This window comes from Cervus canadensis, chromosome 2 (genome assembly GCF_019320065.1).
Source record: "Cervus canadensis isolate Bull #8, Minnesota chromosome 2, ASM1932006v1, whole genome shotgun sequence".
Lineage (NCBI taxonomy): Eukaryota > Metazoa > Chordata > Mammalia > Artiodactyla > Cervidae > Cervus > Cervus canadensis.
The window spans coordinates 48,854,437-48,877,739 of record NC_057387.1 but is presented as its reverse complement, the minus strand read 5'-3'; the positions used below and the strand labels follow the sequence as shown (position 1 = coordinate 48,877,739).

The 23,303-nt window shown below is 37.7% G+C and overlaps 1 protein-coding gene across 1 annotated transcript; it reads left to right on the top strand.

Annotated features, from left to right (window-relative positions):
- On the top strand, positions 1 to 22,758 carry C2H1orf146 (chromosome 2 C1orf146 homolog). The gene is made up of 6 exons (XM_043460663.1): positions 1 to 104; positions 9,329 to 9,435; positions 18,859 to 18,952; positions 20,672 to 20,840; positions 21,244 to 21,322; positions 22,562 to 22,758. Exons 2-6 carry the CDS (start codon positions 9,367 to 9,369, stop codon positions 22,694 to 22,696), a joined length of 546 nt encoding a protein of 181 aa, XP_043316598.1. The 5' UTR covers positions 1 to 104; positions 9,329 to 9,366; the 3' UTR covers positions 22,697 to 22,758.
- The last annotated feature ends 545 nt before the right edge of the window (positions 22,759 to 23,303 follow it).

Here is a 23,303-nt window from a genome sequence, read left to right as displayed (position 1 = left end):
CGCAGAGAGCGCGCCTGGTCCTCCTGTGCCGCCAACAGGGCTTCTTCTGGAAAGTTCCTGAAGCTTCGGAGCAGCGGAGCTGTCACCGACAACGTGCACATTAGGTGTGTTTGCAAGTTTGGGAATGAGGCTGCTGATAACCTGGTTCTTCTGCCAGTGTGGTTTTTCCTCAGTCTTGAAAAACCTTGAGGTAAAGGTCAGCGAACAGATCTTTACCTCAGAGATTTGGCGGGTGAGAAAGGATCCTCCGCAGCCTTTTCTTCATTTGGGAGCTGTGTGGAAACGGGTTTTCTCGGGTTGTTCATATACGATTGGGGAACAGCTTTATTTTCCAAAGCTCTGACTTCCACCCCGTGATTTATATTCTCCTTCGGTGTAATTTCTAATTTCTTCACACCTCCCACTCCTGGGAGGTTGGGGAAGGGGAGGGGATGGGGTGGCGAAGATTCTTCTAGAAAGTAGGAAATCGAGGAGGCCGTGAAGATTTGTAGGCCAGTCCCTGTGACTTGACTCATGAGGAGACTGAGCGGTAAAGCCAGTTACAGTAAAGAGGTTATTGTGCAACGCTGAATTTATTTAAATTTGAAAACTTGGGAAAGACAAAACCATAACGACAAAAGCCCAGAATATTAGGGCTTTGGACCTGGCAGAAGAGGCCATTGGGTGCAACCTTTGATTTTCAGGTGAGGAAACAGGCCACCTGGATCAGAAACAAAGGATTTTTTGAAAATTGGTGGCAAAGCAGTAACCAAAATTTCAGGTTCTTGTTGGTTCCTCTGGCCCCCAAATCCCAGAGGGATCTGAGAATAACATAAGTAGACCTCAGTGAAGATACATTCAGTTCCTTGTGTTAACAGAAATAAACACTGAGTGGAAGAACGCTTATTAATTAATAGTGACAAGCCTGCTTGCCTGATTCCTCAGTGTTGCTTATTACATGTGAAAAATATTCTATACATATCCAGCAAAAACCTGCAGGAACACTAAAGGCCCCTTAAAACTTATCTACCCCATTAATCCCTAATTATTTTCCAAAATGTCTGTATCAGTTTACATTCTAACTACCTATGTGTAAGAATCCTTGTTGCTTTATATCCTTCAGTTTTTTTTTAACTTTTAATTTTTGTCACTCTTATTGCAGCTCTTCTCAGCAGTTCTATGGATAACTAAACCTGTAAAACATGATTTAAGAGATTATTTTCTCATGACTAGTACCATTCTAGATGTATAGAAGAAAAGCAAAATCATGATATATCGTGGATATCTTAGGGAGGGCTAGGCAAACTGTGGCCCTTGAGCCGAATCTGGCCCTCCACATTTGGAGCCAAGAATAGTTGTGGATCAAGTGATTGAGAAAAAAAAAATCAAAGAAAAGTAATACTTGTGACACATGAACGTTATATGAAATTCCTCTTAGTGTACTTAAAGTTTCAAGAAATACAGTCACATTCATTTGTTTCCTTATTACCTGTAGCTGCTTTCATGCTGCAGTGGCAGAGTTGAGTTGTTGCAACTGAAATTAAATGGCTCACAAAGCCTGAAATATTTACTCTCCAGCCTTATACAAAAAAGTTTCCTCACCTTTGTCTAATGGCATTAGAGTTTCATATCCCAGAACCCTAATTAAGAAGGCTCTCATGGGTCCAAAATGATACCTCCTTGTCATCTTAATCTGCATGTAATTTAACTTTTTGAGTGTGTTATAAGTGAGCTTTTAAAAAGTAGGTAGAATTTTGGCAGGCAGAAATCAGGGTGGTTGTTTTAGATAGAAGAAAATAGTATGGTATGGTAGTGAGGTGAGAAAGTATAGAGTTTCTCTGTTATAGAGGGAGGATTGACTATATAACTTACAGGCCCAGTGTGAAATGAAAACATAGAACCTCTTTGTTAAAAATTCACATTCTCAAGAAAGCAATAGGAGAATAATAGCAATAAACCAAGTATAGATAAATAAATAAATATACCATGAAATACAACTATACCATAATATAATATAAATATACCATATAAATATAAATAAATAAATCAACCAATCCTTTTAAGTGTGGGGCCCTATGAGACTACACAGATTGCATGTCAGTGAAGATGCCCCTGTTAGTGGGAAGTAATTCTGGAAAGGAAACATGGGGCCAGATTTTGGGAAGAGGAGTTTGAATGCTAGGCTAACAAATTTGGATTTAATTTCTTAAACCTTAGGAAACCATTGAAGTTTTCTGGACAGAAGAGTGATCTAGCTATAATTCAAGTTTTAGGAAAATTACTTGAGAAGAGTTTGTAGAATAGATTTGAAAGGAGGGTTAGGAGGTAGGAGGTAATTACAGTAGTTCAGGCATGAGGTAATAAACATGGTACTAATTGAAAAAGGAAAAGAGCTAGATCTAGATTTGGACTCATTCACTTTTTTTTTTTTCATTTATTATGGAAAGAATACTTAATATAGATCTACCCTCTTAATAAAACTGTTAAGTATATATTATAGTGTTGTGTACTCCTAGGTGGCACAATAGTAAAGAATCCGCCTGCCAATGCAGGAGACACAAGGGATGTCGGTTCAGTCCTTGGGTTGAGAAGATCCTCTGGAGTAGGAAATGGCAACCCACTCCAGTATTCTTGCCTGGAAAATTCCATGGACAGAAAAGCCTGGCAGGCTATGGTCCATGGGGTCGCAAAGAGTTGGACATGACTGACTGAGCACAAACACAGTGTTGTACAGATCTCTAGAGCTTATTCATCCATAGAAGAAAATTACCTGAGTGTAATAAAAGCCATAAGTGATGAGCTCACAGCTAGTAACATGCTCAAAGGTGAAAAAGTGAAAATTTTTCCTGTTAAGACCAGGAACAAGGCAGATATGTCCACCTTCACCATTTCCATTCTGCATAGTACTAGAAGTCCTGGCCAGATCAGTTAGGCAAGAAAAAAACTGTTAGAAATAATACATCAATTCAGTAAAGTTGCAGAGTACAAAATCCACATATAAAAATCAGTTGCATTTCTGTATACAAACAACAAACTACATGAAAAGGAAATTAGGAAAATAATCCCATTTATAAAAGCACAAAAAGAGTAAAATATTTAGGAATACACTTTACTAAGGAGGTGAAAGACTTGTATACTGAAAACTACAGAATATCAATGAAAGAAATGGAAGAAACAAGTAAATGGAATGATATCTTGCACCTGTGGATTGGAAGACTTAATAACTGTTAACATGTCCAGTCTACCAATAGTAAACCCATTCATACTCATTCTGTAGGTATATATGCCCTTTGACACCATCATCTCTCAGCCTGAATTTCCTAACATGTAAAATTATATAGTCTTTTCCTTTTCACATTTGTTGTTGAAGAACCAACCAAAACTGAAGTTCAGTGCTCAGTTTCTTGTATTCTCTTTTGAGCATTCCTCACGTTATAAAATATATATATTTAAATATGTGTATATACACATTCCATATCTAACTGATCTTTTGTTTTGTGATGGTTATGTCTCTATTCTGAGCAGCCTTTAATTTTATTATCAAGTTTGAATCACTTCCGCTTCCTCTCTCTCTTTTTTTCTCTCCAAACTGCCTGTTCTAGAAGGAAAAGCCTGGTTTGTGGATGCCAACTAAATCAAGTAACAAAGTGTTTATAAACTATCTACTGTGGTCTAGAATGGAGGAAGAACAAAAAATGAAATATCATTAGAAAAGGCTTCATGGAAATGCTGAGGCATAATCTAAACTACAGCATAACCATAAAATTTGAACCTTCTAAGGAGTGGAAATAACAGACATGAAATTCTGTTACTTATAAGACATGAGCCAGCTTTCCTTTAAGCACCCAAACTTTCTATTTAAAAAAATAAAAATTACATGTTTAGAAATAACAGTCTAATGTACATTGTGCTTTTTGTTTACCAGTATTTAGCATTTATTGAAGCTTACTATTTATTAATGCAGTACACATTTCAATAATAATTATCACTTATTATGTGCTCTGCTGTTTTACATGATTTATGTATAACACATTGATCTTCTTAATAGCCCTGTGGGGCAGGAAATATTATCCTCATTTTAAAGATGAGCAGACTGCGGCATTAAGAAGTTAAGTGATTTTCCCAAGGTCAGATCATTTACCAGTGATAGGTAGCAGAGCCAAGGATCCAAATCAGGCAGCCTCGCTCCAGAGGCCACACTTTTAACCAATATACTATCTTGCTACTTTATGATCTGATTTAATCCTCACAGGGATGTTGTAAAAGAGGGCGTATTCTCTGCATTTTAAATTGGAGACAGCTGAGGTTTAGACAAGTTAAGTAACTTGCCCACGTGCATGTCAGCTGGTAGGTGACAGAACCAGGATTTGAACCTAGGGTCTTCCCTGGTGGCTCAGTCTGCCTGCAATGCAGGAGACCCAGGTTCAATCCCTGGGTCGGGAAGATCCTATGGAGAAGGAAATGGCAACCCACTCCAGTATTCTTGCTTGGAGAATTCCATAGACAGAGAAGCCTGGTGGGCTACAGTCCATGGGGTCAGAAAGAGTTGGACACGACTCAGTGACTAACACTTTACTTTCACTCCAACCCCAGAATTGGTGCTCTTGACCATTATGTTATACTGCCCTGACGATGACTAAGACAGTCTTTTTAAGTAATTTTTAAAAAATAATTACTTATTTTTGGTTGTGCCGAGTCTTCGTTGCTGCCTGGGCTTTTCTCTAGTTTCAGCGAACAGGAACTGCTCTTCGTTGCACTGTATTGCGATGCATGGGCTTTTCATTGTGGTAACTTCTCTTGTCGCCTAGGCTCTAGGGCACATGGGCTTCAGTAGGTGCAGCTCCCAGACTCCAGAGCACAGGCTCAATAGTTGTGCTGCATGGGCTTAGTTGCTCCACAGCATGTAGGATCTTCTGAGATCAATGATCAAATCCTTGTCTCCTACCTTGGCAGGTGGATTCTTTACCTCTGAGTCACTAGGGAAGCCCTATCATAGTCTTTATAAAAATAAGCCTAAAACTGCATATTTTAGCCTTTAAAAAATCTAGATGCTCTTGATTCCATTTACTTTGTGTTTTGATTTTATGTTTGAGAATTCCCAGTATCTGTAGCTCCCAAAGCCATACTGGGTAGGTCTCCGTGCCAGGTAAACGTTGTGCTCTCTGAGTTTGCCTCAATTTCCAGTCCAGAAAGGTATACCTCTTTGGGGCCTTCTTTCCTCCTCTAAGAGCTCACCTTAGTCCTATCTTCTTACCCCCATGTACATAGAATTTATTATCGATATATCCTCTTCATGGTAATTTCTGTGTTTTAAGAACATGAAAAAAAAGCTGCTTCTAACAGAAATTTAGGAGATTCCTGTTTTGATAATTAGATATCTTCAGTTTCATACTATTGTAAAAGATCTTACCACTTGAAAAAAGATGCTGTAGAAGCAAAGATTGTTTCCTAGCCATATAAGCAGTACAGGTTATTTTGTCCAGACGTTCAGTGTGTTTTTCCTTTTGGAAAATAATCGGCATGTGGTAACTTTGGGGACCTTTTTCAATGACTGTCAAGGTGCTTCAAAAGGGTTATTTTTCACTTTTCAACGGAAGATTAGCTTTGCTTGCTTTGCTTGATTTCAGCTGCCTGGCATTAATTTTGGTTTTCATAGCAGCAAGAGTAAGCAACCGGTAATGAAGTAGATAGAATTACTGTAGATTTCAGAGTCCCACCACTGGAAACATTTTGAATAGCTCCAGTGTTGAACACCTGTGCTGCTTTTTTTGACACACATAATTTGCTAATTGAAAAATGATACACTCATTATTATATGTAGCTATATTGTGGTATAATTGATGTGTAATTAATTGTAGTGTATATGATTTTTTGATACATTTGTACACCTTTGAAATCATCACTACCAATCAGTATAATGAACGTAGCCATCATTCCCCAAAGTTTCCTCCTATTCTTTCTAATTCTTCCTTCTGTCATTACTCCTCCATCATTACCATTGTGTTTTCTGTCACTGTGAGTTAGTTTGCATTTTCCAGAGCTTTATACAAAGGGAATCACATAGTAATCCTTTATATATATATTTTGGCTTCTTTCACTCAGCATAATAATTTTTTGGATCCAGGTTGTTGTGTGAATCGGTAGTTTGTTCGTTTACATTGCTGGTGATACTAAAGTATAGGTATATCACAATATCCATTCTTCTGCTGAGGGATATTTGAGTTGTTTCTAGTTTTGGGGTATTATGAATAAAGCCTTTGTGTTTATCTCATTGTATAGACGCAGGCTTTCTTTTGCCTTTGTAACAATACCTAGGAATGAAATGACTAGATTATATGGTAGGTGTATGATTAACTTTTAAAGAAATTGCCAAGATATTTTCAAACTGATAGTACCACATATTTTATGAATCGCAGTGTATGAAAGAGTTCCAGTTTCTCCACATCCTTATCAACACTTGATATTGTTTTTGTTGTTTAGTCACTTAAGTCATGTCTGACTCTTTTGTGACCCCATGGACTGTAGTTTGCCAGGCTCCTCTGTCCTTGAGATTTTCTGGGCAAGAATACTGGAGAGCATTACCATTTCCTTCTTCAGGGGATCTTCCTGATCCAGGGATCAAACCCAAGTCTCCTGCTTGGTGGGTGGATTCTTTACCACTGAGTCACCTGGGAAGCCCTGCCAATTAAATATAAGTGAAAGTGAAGTTGCTCAGTCATTTCCACCTCTTCGTGACCCCATGAACTGTAGCCTGCCAGGCTCCTCTGTCCATGGGATTTTCCAGGCAAGAGTACTGGAGTGGGTTGCCATTTCCTCCTCCAGGAGATCTTCCCCAACCCAGGGATCGAACCCGGGTCTCCCTCATTGTAGGCAGACGCTTTACTGTCTGAACCACCAGGAAGTCTTTTTTAATATAGGGATTAATTATAGGGATAGGGTAAAGATTTCTTGGATATGCAGGGGGTCAAAGTATATCTCTATATCTATTGATAAATGTATGTGTCATGCATTCTTTTTTCCAAAAAACAACTAAAGAATGCTTCTGCAAAATGAACAAATAAATCAAGGGAAAGATAGCTCTAACATAAGAGAGAGGAGAAAGGAATTCCCAGGATGACAGCTAATGAATCAGCCCCAGATCTCCAGTTTATATTGAAGAGGGAAGGCTAGAGTTGAGTGAGAAGAGATCTGTAGGGGAGAAAAATGTAACTGAGGGAGTATTTATGTTGGAGCATTTTAAAAAAGTACTGAAAGTCCTGTAAAAGTGATTTATTATTTTGTTTTGGCTTGGTTAAAGGAGTTGACAGAAGTATATAATGATGGTAATAATACAATATGTCATATTTATGGTTTCCTATGTATTATGCCATTTGATTTTCTTAACTATTCTGAGAAAATAGAAAGCCCAGTGTTATTCTTCTTGTTTGTCATTATATTCCCATGAAAATATGCTCAAAGACATTGAATGATCACAGTAATAGATAACAAGACTAGATCCCTGGTCTAACTCCTGGCTACCAAAAAGTCTGAATGTATGTCTTATATTATTCTCCTAAACTAATTTAATCCATCTCTGCACCTCAGATTTCTTAACACATAAGAAAGGCACATGGCAAAAATCTCCCTCTTCATGGCAGTCAACCAGTAACCCCCTGACTTGTTCCCAGTTTGCTATGACCTTTATTTTGCTTCTTATATCTGGACTTACTGTTTGAACTTGCTAAAAGTGCTGGGCACTGTGCTCAGCATTGGGAATACAAAGATGAATAAAACATGGTCCCACTCCTTGAGGAGCTTCCAGTGAGAAGTCTTCTCATGGAGAATACAGCTATATAAACAAATATAACTATATTAATGATTGATATAATAAAGATATGTTTGGAGTACTATAGTTCTACGAAAGAGGAAGGTCCTAATTGCCTGTAGAGAATAGGAAAAGCACAAACTGTGTATTATTAAAATTACATAGGAATTGTCAAGGAGAGGAAGGGAGTTTTAGTTAAAAATATGTAAAGGGATGAGATGTGAAAAACATTTTGTTCAGGACTACAAGGTCTTCAGATTAGCTAGAGTACTGATAATATGTTGAGGAATGGCAGGACATGAGGCTGAATAGGTAAGAATTTGTATAACTTCAGTTTAGACTTTGTTCTGTAAGCCATGGTGAATTATTGAAGGATTTTAATTGGGGAGGAATATAATATTTATGAGTTGAATAGTTAAGAAAATCAAATGGCATAATACATAGGAAAACATAAATATGACATATTGTATTATTACCATCATTATATACTTCTGTCAACTCCTTTAACCAAGCCAAAACAAAATAATAAATCACTTTTACAGGACTTTCGGTACTTTCTCAAATGATTCCGTGTATTGCAAAGTCAGTTGTAATTGGAAAAATTTGAGACCAGATCAAATGCCCAATTTAAATCACCAGTGATAATACAGTGAAGTGAAGTTGCTCAGTCATGTCCACCTCTTTGCGACCCCGTGGACTGTAGCCCACCAGGCTCCTCCATCCATGGAATTTTCTAGGCAAGAGTACTGGAGTGGGTTGCCGTTTCCTTCTCCAGGGGATCTTCCTGGGTTCGAGCCCTGGGTCTCCTGCACTGTGGGCAGACACTTGACCGTCTGAGCCACCAGTCTTAGTAGTGATAATTGAAGGGTGGCAGAAATGCCACCCCAGAATATGCCTATTTGGCATAAGGATTATTTTGAGCTGATTATTTTTTAAAAAACAGACACAGAAGAAGCTCTGAAAACAGAGTAGAAGTTACCCTTTTGTGAAGGATATTTACATTTATGAAGGAAATCTTTTGTAGGTGTCTTCGTCTCTGTTTCTGGGAAAGAAGGATGATTCTAAATCACAGGAAACTCCTATCAGTGGAAATGGCACCAACTTAAATCTGCATAACAAAACTTACCCTTGGTACTGTGCCTTTCCTAATTGTTGTTCAGTTGATAATTCGTGTCTTGACTCGGTGAATCCATGGGTTGCAGCCCACCAGGCTCCTCTGTCCATGGAATTCTCCAAGCAGGAATACTGAAATGGGTAGCCATTCCCTTCTCCAGGGGATCTTCCCGACCCTGAGATCAAACCATGGTCTGCACCTGAAGGCAGATTCTTTACTGACTGAGCTATAGGGTCGCAAAGAGTCGGACACAACTGAAGTGACTTTAACAAAAACAATGTATAACAAGACAGATACTCTTTTAGTGTCAAATTTTGACTGTCAAATATTCTTTAGAATGTCTCCATTACCCTAATTTTATTTCTTTCTGAAACTTACTCATTCATCAAGCAAACATTTCTATGTGTTATTTTTGCTGTTATTTTTCTCAGATTGTTGGCACTACTAGAAGCTGATTTGATCCAAAGAGATGGCTGAAAGTGATGGAAAACAAAAAATAAAATGGACAACCACCATTATTATTAGCTCATCTCTTAAGGTAAAAGAGGCATTTGGGCCATTGATCTTGAATTAAAAATTAAGCAATAGAACAGTATTTTAAAATACCTTTAGCTTGATTATCCAAAGTTGTGTGAATCAGCAAGTATATAATCTAAAATGTATTTTAAAGATAAATTAGGAAGATCACTGCATCCATTTTCCTACTTCTCTAAATACCTGAAAGTTGGACATTTTCTTAAGTTTTTTTTTTTTTTTCTCGCTAAGCCTGTTCTAAGAGATGTTAAATGATTCCAGAAACAACGATTCATATGCACATACATTACTTAAGGTTCTTTGGAGAAGTGAACAACAGGAACTGACCTGTCTAGACTTAGTAGCATTGAGAGGAGGCTGTCTCCCTACAGCTTGAAGGGGGAAGGAATGGGAAGTTGACTGCCTGAGGGCAATTGATCAGTGCTTTAACTCTACAACTAGCAGGATTATCTAACCCTTTCCCTGATGTTTATCTTATGGATACCACCTAATGTCTAGAATGAGGGGGCTAGAGATGATTCTTCATGATAAAGAAGAGAGAGGTTAGAATAAGACTTTGCATACGATTTTTTAAAATCTACCCTGTTCTTTCATTGTTGCCTCAAGCTGCCCTCTGCTCTGTTGGCTTTAGCCATCTAGCTCCATACCTGTTTTAAGACAGCCTTAAGTTTCATTGGAATTCTTCATGCTTCTTTTTGTTAGATTTCTGCAATCCGTATTTTCCTCCTGTATTTCTCTTGTTTCTTTAGCTTTGCCAGAGTGATTTTAAGAGAGGAAGCCAGCAACCAATACTAATTTGCCAAGAAAACTGCTTTTTATTTATTTATTATGTTTTATCTATCTTATTTTATTTGTCTCACCTTTTCTGGGTTTTTTTTTTTTTTTTTTTTTTGCCTCTTTTTGTATTGATTGTTAATATTGTCTCATTTTTTTTTTTTCCTCAACTAGCTTTGGAAGTTATATGCTCTATTTCTGTTTTTTTAATAGTTACCCTAGAAAATTTGACATACATACTTAGCCCCACAAAGTCCAAAGTAAATAATAATTTTTTATTGTTGTTTTTGTTGTTCAGTCGCTCAGTTGTGTCTGACTCTCACAGCCTCATGGACTGTAGCATGCCAGGCTCCTCTGTTCTCTACTACCTCCCAAATTTTGCTTAAACTCTTGTCCATAGAGTGGGTGATGCTGTCTAACCATTTCATGCTCTGTTGCCCCTTCTCTTTCTGCCCTCAGTCTTTCCCAGCATCAGAGTCTTTTCCAATATGTTGGCTGTTTGCATCAGGTAGCCAAAGTATTGAAGCTTTAGCTTTAGCAACAGTCCTTCCAATGAATATACAGGGTTGATTTCCTTTAGGATTGACTAGTTTGATTTCATTGCAGTCCAAGGGACTCTCAAGAGCCTTCTCTAGTACCATAATTCAAAAGCATTAATACTTCAGTGCTCATCCTTCTTTATGTCCAACTCACATCCATACATGGCTACTGGAGAAACCATAGCTTTGACTAGATGGACCTTTGTTGGCAAAGTGATATTTTTGCTTTTTAATATGCTGTCTAGGCTTGTCAAAGCTTTCCTTCCAAGAAGCAAGTGTCTTTTAATTTCATGGCTATAGTCACTGCAGTGATTTTGGAGCCTAAGAAAATAAACTCTGTCTCTGCTTCCATTTTTTTTCCCTTCTGTTTGCCATGAAGTGATGGGACTGGATGCCATGATCTTGTTTTTTTAATGTTGAGTTTCAGGCCAGCTTTTTCAGTCTCATCAAGAGGCTCCTTAGTTCCTCTTCACTTTCTGCCATCAGAGTGGTATCATCTCCATATTTGAGGTTGTTGATATTTCTCCTGGCAATCTTGATTCCATCTTGTGCTTCACTCAGCCTGGCATTTTGCATGATGTACTGTGCATGTAGGTTAAATAGGATGACATTATATAGCCTTGTCATACTCCTTTCCCAATTAGGAACCAGTCCATTGTTCCTTGTCTGGTTTTAACTGTTGCTTCTTGACCCGCATACAGGTTTCTCGGGAGACAGATAAAGTGGTCTGGTACTCCCATCTCTAGTAATTTTCCACACTTGGTTGTGATCCAGACAGTCAGTCTGTATCATAGTCAGTGAAGCAGGAGTAGATGTTTTTCTGGAACTCCCTTGCTTTTGCCATGATTCAACGAACGTTGACAATTTGATCTCTGGTTCCTCTGCCTCTTTGAAATTCATCTTGTACTCTGACAGTTCTTGGATCACCTACTGCTGAAGCGTAGCTTGAAAGATTTTGAGCATTACCTTGCTAGCATGTGAAATAAGCACACTTGTACAGTAGTTTGAACATTCTTTGGCATTACCCTTCTTTGGGATTGGAATGAAAACTGATGACTTCCAGTCCTGTGGCCACTGATGAGTTTTCTAAATTTACTGACATATTGAGTGCAGCACTTTAACAGCATCATCTTTTAGGATTTTAAATAGTGCAGCTGGAATTCCATCACTTCCACTAGCTTTGTTTGTAGTAATGCTTTTTAAGGCCCATTTGACTTCACACAACTGGTGAAGAATCTGTCCGCAATGTGGGAGACCTGAGTTGGGAAGATCCCCTGGAGAAGGGAAAGGCTACCCACTCCAGTATTCTGGCTTGGAGAATTCCATGGACTGTATAGTCCATGGGGTTGCAAAGAGTCGGACACAAGTGAGCGACTTTCACTTTCACTGGCTTCACGCTCCAGGATGTCTGGCTTTAGGTGAGTCACCACACCATCGTGATTATCTGGGTTATTAAGACCTTTTTTGTATAGTTCAGTATGTTCTTGCCACCTCTTCTTAATCTCTTCTGCTGTTAGGTCCTTACCATTTCTGTCCTATATTGTGCCCATCTTTGCATGAAATGTTCTCTTGATATCCAGTTTTCTTGAAGAGATCTTTATTTAACCTTTTCCAATCTATTATTTTTCTCTCTTTCTTTGCATTGTTCATTTAAGAAGGCCTTCTTATTTCTCCTTGGTATTCTCTGGAACACCGCATTCTTTTGGGAATATTTTTCCCTTTCTCCCTTGCTTTTCACTTCTTTATTCAGCTATTTGTAAAGCCTCCTCAGACAACCACTTTGCCTTCTTACATTTCTTTTTCTTTGGAATGGTTTTGGTCACTGCTTCCTGTACAATGTTACGAACCTCTTTCCATAGTTCTTGAGGCACTGTCTACCAGATCTAAATCTTTGAACCTATTCATCACTTCCACTGTATAATCATAGGCATTTGATTCAGGTCATACGTGCATGGCGTCATGCTTTTCCCTACTTTCTTCAATTTAAGCCTAAATTTTGCAATAAGGAGTTTAAGATCTGAACCACAATCAGCTCCAAGTCTTGTTTTTTGCTGACTATATAGAGCTTCTCCATCGTTGGCTACAAAAAACAATCAGTTTGATTTTGGTGTTGACCATCTGGTGATGTCCATGTATAGACTCATCTCTTGGGTTGCTGGAAAAGGCTGTTTGCTACTTATCTTCCTCTTACATGACAAATATTAGAAAACTAATTCCAATCTTGAATGTGGAGTAGCTCCTTTCAGCCCTCCTGCACCTGTGCAGCAGCCGCTCCATGGCGGTGGGGTAGTTCCTCTAGGGTGGGGCCCCTGACCTCCAGGGTGGGGTAGTTCCTCTCGACCGCTGCCCCTGACCTCGGGCATGTGGTAGCTCTTCTTGGCCACCACCCCTTACCTCGGATGTGCTAAACTGAAGAAAGTAGGGAAAACCACTAGACCATTCAGGTATGACCGAAATCAAATCCCTTATGACTCTACAGTGGAAGTGAGAAATAGATTTAAGGGACTAGATCTGATAGACAGAGAGCCTGATGAACTATGGACAGAGGTTTGTGTCATTGTACAGGAGACAGGGATCTAGACCATCCCCATGGAAAAGAAATGCAAAAAGGCAAAATGGTTGTCTGAGGAGGCCTAACAAATAGCTGTGAAAGGAAGAGAAGTGAAAAGCAAAGAAGAAAAGGAAAGATATTCCCATTTGAATGCAGAGTTCCAAAGAATAGCCAGGAGAGATAAGAAAGCCTTCCTCAGCGATCAATGCAAAGAAATAGAGGAAAACAACAGAATGGAAAGACTAGAGATCTCTTCAAGAAAATTAGAGATACCAAGGGAACATTTCATGTAAAAATGGGCTCAATAAAGGACAGAAATGGTATGGACCTAACAGAAGCAGAGGATATTAAGAAGAGGTGGCAAGAATACACAGAAGAACTGTAAGAGAAGCTCTTCATGACCCAGATAATCACAATGGTGTGATCAGTCACCTAGAGGCAGACATCCTGGAATGTGAAGTCAAGTGGGCCTTAGAAAGCATCACTACGAACAAAGCTAGTGGATGTGATGGAATTCCAGTTGAGCTATTTCAAATCCTGAAAGATGATGCTGTGAAAGTGCTGCACTCAATATACCAACAAATTTGGAAAACTCAGCAGTGGCCACAGGACTAGAAAAGGTCAGTTTTCATTCCAGTCCCTAAGAAAAGCAATGCCAAAGAATGCTCAAACTACTGCACAATTGCAGTCATCTCACACGCTAGTAAGGTAATGCTCAAAATTCTCCAAGTCAGGCTTCAGCAATACGTGAACTGAGAACTTCCAGATGTTCAAGCTGGATTTAGAAAAGGCAGAGGAACCAGAGATCAAATTGCCAATATCCGCTGGATCATCGAAAAAGCAAGAGAGTTCCAGAAAAACATCTATTTCTGCTTTATTGACTACGTGAAAGCCTTCGACTGTGTGGATCACAATAAACTGTGGAAAATTTTGAAGGAGATGGGAATACCAGACCACCTGACCTGCCTCTTCAGAAACCTGTATGCAGGTCAAGAAGCAACAGTTAGAACTGGACATGGAACAACAGACTGGTTCCAAATAGGAAAAGGAGTATGTCAAGCCTGCATATTGTCACCCTGCTTACTTAACTTCTGTGCAGAGTACATCATGAGAAACGCTGGGCTGGAAGAAGCACAAGCTGGAATCAAGATTGCCGGGAGAAATATCAATAACTTCAGATATGCAGTTGACACCACCCTTATGGCAAAAAGTGAAGAGGAACTAAAAAGCCTCTTGATGAAAGTGAAAGAGGAGAGTGAAAAAGTTGGCTTAAAGCTCAACATTCAGAAAACTAATCATGGCATCTGGTCCCATCACCTCATGGGAAATAGATGGGGAGACAGTGGAAACAGTGTCAGACTTTATTTTTTTGGGCTCCAAAATCACTGCAGATGGTGACTGCAGCCATGAAATTAAAAGACACTTACTCCTTGGAAGGAAAGTTATGACCAACCTAGATAGCATATTAAAAAACAGACATTACTTTGCCAACAAAGGTCTGTCTGGTCAAGGCTATGGTTTTTACAGTGGTCATGTATGGATGTGAGAGTTGGACTGTGAAGAAAGCTGAGTGCCGAAAAATTGATGCTTTTGAACTATGGTGTTGGAGAAGACTCTTGAGAGTCCCTTGGACTGCAGGGAGATCCAACCAGTCCATCCTAAAGGAGATCAGTCCTGGGTGTTCATTGGAAGGACTGATGCTGAAGCTGAAGCTCCAATACTTTGGCCACCTCATGAAAGAGTTGACTTGTTGGAAAAGACCCTGATGCTGGGAGGGATTGGGGGCAGGAGGTGAAGGGGATGACAGAAGATGAGATGGCTGGATGGCATCACCGACTCGATGGGCATGAGTTTGAGTAAACTCCGGGAGTTGGTGATGGACAGGGAGGCCTGGCGTGCTGCGATTCATGGGGTCGCAAAGAGTCGGACACGACTGAGCGACTGAACTGAACTGAATTCCAATCACCCTCTTCTGTATTTGTTATCATATAGTTTAATTTCCTCAATTTTTTAACTCCACAAAGCATTATTATTACTTTCTAAAGTTAGTATTTGTTTAGATTTACTCATGTCTTTGTTACTTTTTTTGCTCTTCTTTTGGCTCAAACCTTCTGTTTTGGATCATTTTCCTTTTTATCTGAAGAATATAATTTAGAAATTAGTTCAATGAGGACCATCTCAGTCCTCCTCTCAAAATACAGTTGACCCTTGAACAAAGTGGGGGTTATAGGTGCTGATCCCTTCACAGTTGAAAATTCACCTTTAACTTTACATTTGGCCCATTGTATCAGCAACTCTGTGTGTGAGGATACAGTGAACCTCAGATTGTGTAATATATGTATTTATTGAAAAAAATTCACATATAAATGGACCTACACAGTTCAAATCCTTGTTGTACAAGAATCAACTATATTTTTGTTTCCCCCTTGATCTTGAAAGATGTTTTAAAAATCAATATAACTGAGGTGAGACTTATATACAATAAAATACACACATTTAAAGTGTAAGCTTAATGAATTTTGACAAATGTGTATACCTGTGTAACCATCACCCCAGTCAAAACATATAGAATGTTTTCATCGCTCCAGAAAATTGCTTCATGCCCTTTTACAATCAGACCTTTTCCAGTTCCCTGCCTCAAGCAACCATTGATCTGATTTATCTCAGATTTATAGTTAGTTTTGCCTGTTGTAGTTGTTCTGTTGCTCAGTCATGTCCAACTCTTTGCAACCCCATCAACTGCAGCATTCCAGGCTCCCTGTCCTTCACTATCTCCCGTAGTTTGCTCAGATTCATGTCCACTGAGTGGGTGATGCTGTCTAACCATCTCATCCTGTGCTGCCCCCTTCTTCTTTTACCTTCAGTCTTTCCCAGTGAAAGTCGCTCAGTCATATCCAACTCTTCGTAACCCCATGGACTGTATAGTCCAGGGAATTCTCCAGGCCAGAGTACTGGAGTAGGTTCCTTTCTCCAGGGGATCTTCCCAACCCAGGGATCGAACCCAGGTCTCCCTCACTACAAGCGGATTCTTTACCAGCTGAGCCACAAGGGAAGCCCAGTCGTTCCCAGCATCAGGGTCTTTTCTAGTGAGTCACCTCTTCGCATCAGGTGGCAAAAGTATTAGAGCTTGTTCCTCCATCAGTCCTTCCAGTGAATATTCAGGGTTGATTTCCTTTAGCATTGACTGGTTTGATCTGTTACATCCTTTTATATAATTTCTAATTCTTTGCCAAAATTCTCCATCTTGGCCTTTTCTCTCCTTGAATATGGTAAACAGCTATTTTAAGGTACATATGTAACTTTACTGTATGTATGTCCTGTTACTGTTTCTATTACCTGTTGTTTCTCATAGTTCTCTTTTCATGTAATTTTGTCTCTCTATATGTCTGATTATTTTTGATTGATTGTTGGAATTTGTATTTGAAAAAAAGTGTTTGTAGAAATTATTTGAAGCCTACAATAGTGTTACATTCCTCTAGAGAAACCTTAATTCTGAGAGAAAATTAAACCTTTAACTCTCTAAGCAGGGTTTCCAGATAAAATATAGGACACTCAGTGAAACTTAAAAGTTTCAGGTAAATAATGAATTTAGTTTAAGTTCATCCCAAATATTGCATGGGACATACTTATATTAATACTAAAATATGTTTATCTGAAATTGAAATTTAATTGGATGTTCTATATTTTTATTTGCTGATCTGGCAACCCAGCTTCTATTGTATGTAATAAAGGAGCTTATATCCTGTTCATTTCAATGATACTTGTTATGTTTGAATTGAGAAGATATTCAGATAATTTTCTTTGTTCTGTAGCTGAAATGAGGAGACCTAATTGAGAAAGGTTGCTCTAGGGAGTGCTTCTGCAAGGTGCCTGGGAGCACTAGTAATACAGTATCCCTTTAATCCAATTTTAGGGATTGCAATGGTTTGAAGCTAGGCTGCAGCCCCCATGAGAGCTGTTCCACTCTTGTCAAAAGCTCTCTCCAGCCTCCCATCTGTCTCTTCCTGAACTGACAGACGCCCTCAGGGGAGAAAATGCCCTAAATGCCTCTCTCTCATCTTTGAATTTCTGTATAGGTCTTGATCTTGTAATTTTTCACTATCCTGCTAGCTCTCTGATGCATTCAAGCAGATTTTTGAAAGTTTTCCAGCTTTCCTAGATGCCTTCAGCAGGAGAGTTGGCCTTATCTGCCATCACTGGAAGCAATGTATAATTTGAAAACAGCAGAAAACTCATGGGAAGAGTCTTAATTGAACTCTAAGTCAGGATCTGTTTGAGTAGCATAAAATACTCTATCTTTAGGAAGGAATCAAATATTTGGTACCTAATTCCAACCTGTATGCTTAAAATATACACAGGCAAATATAGAATAATAATGAGGCAAAATATAAAATGTGAGGGGTTTCTGTCTACTTGGAGACTAACAAGCCTGAGTTTCAACCCGTCAATAGATACTATGAACCACTTATATTTTAATGCTTTGCTCAGTCACTTCAGTGGTGTCCAACTCTTCGCAACCCCATGGACTGTATCCCACCAGGCTCCTCTGTCCATGGGATTTTCCCGGCAAGAGTACTGGAGTGGGTTGCCATGCCCCTCATCCAGGGGATCTTCCTCCTGTGTCTTCTGCATTGCAGGCAGATAATGAGTGCTGAGCCACTGGGGAAGTGCTTTAGGTAAAATCTAATTGTTAATAGCTTCTTTTATAGCTGTACCATATATAGCTTAAAGATTTGATCATTGAGACACTAAATGAGGTCTCTCTATGGAGAAAAAAACTTTAAAAAAAAAAAGTAAAAATATTTAGTTCTCCTGGAATACACTGTGGTTTTGGAAATGAGTTGTTATTACAGCTATTACTTAAGGAAGAAATTAAGGACAATATGAAAGAATTAAACTATAAGAGCAAACACAAACTTCTTTTTAAAAAATAACTTAAAGATGGATTCTGACATGCATTAATAAATAAATAGAAGGTGACGTTTTTCTTAGATGTGGTGTGTTAGATGATTGACAGAACTGTGAAGTGTCATTCAGAAAACTACACAGACACAATCAATTCTCCAGTTCGTCTGTTTACAGTTCCTTTTAGTAAACTTTTCAAATGTCTTAAGCACTTAGGTGAGTTAGAAAACATGTATGAAGACAATAGGACTTCTGGTTTAAATACTAAGCATCTAATTTCTAGGCCTCAAATATTTCTAATTTCCTATTTATCCACATAATTATGGGTATGTGAAGAATCCATCTTCAAGTTGCTTTTTAAAAAAGAAGCTTGTGTTTGCTCTTATAGTTTAATTCTTTAATATTGTCCTTAGTTTCTTCCCTAAGTAACATAACTAGTACACAACTCATTTCCAAACCCTTAGTGTATTTTAGGAGAACTAATTTTTTTTTTTCAAGTTTTTTTCCTCCATAGAGAGAGCACATTTAGTGTCTCAGTGATCAAATCTTTAAGTGTACAGTTATAAACAAAGCTATTAAACTTCATGTTTTTTCATTAGCTTTAATTAACTATTAAAAAGATGTCTTAAGTCTGTATTTATGAAATTTTTTTTTAAAGAGTTATGAAGTTGCAGCTGCCCTAGAAAATCGAAGCCACAAGGTTCGGTATTCAGATTCAGTGGAAAATGGATCAATTATATTTTCTCTTTCAGGTACAGTATATTTGCTGACTTCCTTGATTTAAATTTGTTAATAAATACGTGCATGTAAATTCTAATTATTCGGTAGTTCAGTAATGGAGTAATAAGCTTAAGGTGTTATTTTTGGGGAAAGGTGAATGTGTAATAAAACTTTGTTACTCCTACAAAAGCAGTACATATGGCCAGTTGCAAAATACATTCCTTGTTAGATTATAATTGTTGAACTAAAGTTAAATCACTGGAGTCTAGTAGAGAACGGTACAAACTACTTGCTTTGAAACTAACATGAAAGTACAACAAAGCCACCCTCCCTAACAATCAACATTTAAAATGTTACTCATATTAACAAAGAGGCTAGCATCATATTGATCAAAATCCATATACAAAAACAATACAGGATGTAAAGCAATCATCCTTCAATTAAAAAATTAGGTGGGAAAAAAATACAGGAGAATGTTTTTCATGATTTTGTACAAGAGTTTACTGAACATAATATAAACAAATACTAACTAAAAGAAGCAAATGGGGACAAATGTTCCTGAAATCATAAAACTATACAACTGTGAGTCATAGGCAAAGGAATTAGATTAGGATGTGAGAAAACTGGGGACATGGGAAGGGGGCAGCTCTACTTGTGCTTGGAAAATGATAGAAGTGATAAAAAGATGTGGAGGTAAAGGATTTTATTAGAATGGTTATGTATAGACCTGTACTCTAACAGAGATTTTGGAAGACAAGCACTTTCAAAAGCTCCTGGAAATAGACATCCAAGCTGAAAATGGTCCAACCTCAAATTCATCCTTCCTGGTTGGATAGAGAGCCCTCTAGAGAGAAGTAAAATATTTTTGGTAAATACCTACTCTATTGTATGCTTTGGTCACTTTATATATACATTCTCTTATTTAAGCCTTTTAACAAACCTATCAAAGAACTATTAATCCAACCTTACAGATGAGGTAATTTAGATTCAGAAAGGTTATATAAATTTTAGCGTTAAGTCCATTCAATTAGTATAATCACATAGTTATTTACTTCCTGAGATTGTGTCTTCCACTCATCTTTTAAAGAGCTAATCAGATTAAGCTTCTTTTCTGGACCATTCTTTTTTTTGGAGGTGGGGGAAGACTGCCACATGGCGTGCAGGATCTTAGTTCCCTGACCAGGGATCGAACCTGTGCCCTCTGCAGTGGAAGCACTGAGTCCTAACCAATGGACTACCAGGGAAGCCTTCTGGAGCATTCTTATACACTTGATACTGTTTCAGAGACCCTAGATATCTGCTCCTGAGTGTATTAACTTATATAATGGTTTATGTTATGATACAAAAGATTCTCTAAGAAATAATTAAAAGCTTGCTTAAAACTACTTTTCTTTAGTTGATTTCCAGCTTTTAAAAAGTATAACATGAAAAATTAACATGTAACTAAAATTAGGCCTTACTTTCATTGTGGATAGTGCCTTAAAGGAAAAAAAGGGCTACTGACCCAGAAAGGTTTTTCCCTTAAATATTTAGATTGTCATCCTTTTATTACAGAGCACTTCAAAGAACTACCTAATTATTTTTCTGTGTAAGACTTTTGTTATAGTGATTTCCATCTGTTATGGGTTTAGGGCCTGGACACCTACAGATATGTTTAATTTATAGTTATTTTTGTTGATTTTACTAAGTTTATAAAAAATTTTTATTACTATGACAAAAGTGACATTTTATATTACATTCACCTTTCCTAGGAGTTGCATTTTTATTGATGGATGCTAGAGAATGCTTTATGTCTGCTGAAGAAACATTTCTAGCCAAAATTGAGAAGTTTATTAACATTCATCAAAATAGTTTTTTGGTTCTGTCTGCTGCCCTGCATGGACCTGAAGAATGGAAACTGATGTTCAGGATTCAGCAGAGGTATGGACAGTAACACTACAGACCTGTTTTCCTTATTTTATGTACTTCAGTTCTGAACTGTTTCAGGCAAGTGAATTATGTTTTGCCAAAAGATAAACTTCATAATGTTAACCTTTCATTTTTAATACAATGCAAGCCAAAGAGCTATACTATGAATGAGAGTGACGTTTCAGAATGCATGCTGATTTATGGATTTCTTCAGCAAGACTAAATCAGAAGTGAACACTTTTTGGTCAATTAAGTTCTGGTTTTAAAGCCATATTAAATCCTCTGTGGAATAAGGCAGGCATGAATGAATCAACAAATGACAAACAATAAAGGATTTTTGTCTCTTCTTTCCACTTAGGATAACAAATGTAAGTCATATGATCTATTTAACTTAAACGATTTTCCCCCCCCCCAGATTCCTGGGTAGTAACTTACGGATACTTCCAGTACACAACACAGTAAATGCTATTAATCTTATGTGCACCATAGCTAAGGTAAGTCACCTGAGGAAAATCACATACATACATACACACTGATACACTTTGAGATTCTGTACTTCACAATGCATTCCCTATTCAATGGAACTGACAAATATTGTTTCCCTTAGAGAAGCTGCTATTTCCAAACACATGCAACTCTTTCCCAAGCCTGAACTTGGCCTCTGAAGTCTTCTCAATTCCAGCAGCAACTATCAGAATCACTCATTTAGGTCAAAAGAGCATTTGATCATATATACATTGTGTTGGCCCTATTGGTTACTTAAATCTTCTTTCAAATTCTCAAGTATAAATATTGGTAGTCATGAACTGTCAGAGTGCAGACATGGTGTTTTATAACTTGACTAGTTTCCACTTTTCTTTTCATGCTTGTTCTCCATAAAGTGTGCTCCCAACTCCTATAGGCAGAGTTAGGTGTTCCTCACTCTTTTACTTGGAACAGATCCCTGTTGAAGCAATTTTTTTTTTTTAGATTTTATTTTTTTCATTTATTTTTATTAGTTGGAGGCTAATTACTTTACAATATTGTAGTGGTTTTTGCCATACACTGACATGAATCAGCCATGGATTTACATGTGTTCCCCATCCCAATCCCTCCTCCCGCCTCCCTCCTTATCCCATCCATTTATGTCTTCCCAGTGCACCAGCCCTGAGCACTTGTCTCATGCATCCAACCTGGGTTGGTGGTCTGTTTCACCCTTGATAGTATACTTGTTTCAATGCTGTTCTCTCAGAACATCCCACCCTCGCCTTCTCCCACAGAGTCCAAAAGTCTATTCTGTACATCTGTGTCTCTTTTTCTGTTTTGCATATAGGGTTATCGTTACCATCTTTTAAAAATCCATATATATGCGTTAATATACTGTATTGGTCTTTATCTTTCTGGTTTACTTCACTTGTATAATAGGCTCCAGTTTCATCCATCTCATTAGAACTGATTCAAATGAATTCTTTTTAACGGCTGAGTAATATTCCATTGTGTATATGTACCATAGCTTCCTTATCCATTCGTCTGCTGATGGGCATCTAGGTTGTGAAGCAATTCTTAATAGTACTCTACTTTTCTGGTTTGCATGTTTGAAATTCCATAAAGACAAAGATCAGGTATTTTTCTGTTACTCTAATTCATACATAGTACTGATTAATACCTGTTGAATAAGTTAGGTATTTTATGATGTGACCCTGTAAAAATACCTTATTTCTTAAATAATGTTTCATGTTTATATCTTCTTCCAGATCACCTCCAAATCATACATAGATAGCATCTGCTACAGAATGATAACAACTAAAGCTTACATCATTGAGCGAAGTCCTGTGTGGAAAACACTTCAAAAGATAAAACTGAGTAGTGATACATTTAACCCAAATTAGATTACCAACTATAAATGTTCTTGGGAAGGATATTAAAATAAAATACATATAATTAAAAATGATTTTACTTTCAGAGTTCTGTTAATTCCTTTAATAATGTTCAAAAAATATTGGTACATGTATATAAAACTTAGAAGCTTTTTAATGATACAAATTAAGTTGGAAGAACAAATGTTTAATTGCAAATAAGTATACAGCATTTTCTAATTAGGCCCTTGGGTTAAAGAAAGTCATATATACCTTTTTATAATACAAGCCAGCCACTATTTCTAAAATTAATCTTCACAGATACTTTCACTGTAACTATTGCTGGAAAGCTGGTGATAGAGGACTCTGTCCTCTAAGACTCCTGAGGCGGGGGAAAAAAGGGAAATCAGGAGTAGTACACAGACTCAGAATTTTTCTCTAAGCTCTTACAGTGCTATGATAGCCAGTTTAACAGTAAGAGTTCTAAAATAGCATCTAACTGGAACATAAAGTGTATCAGAATTTTTAGAAACTCACAACTGTATGAATAAAGGTAATTCCAGTACATTTTATGAAATCATAATATAAAATTATTGATTCGTATTAGATTTTTCAACAGTAGTATTTAAAATACACATGG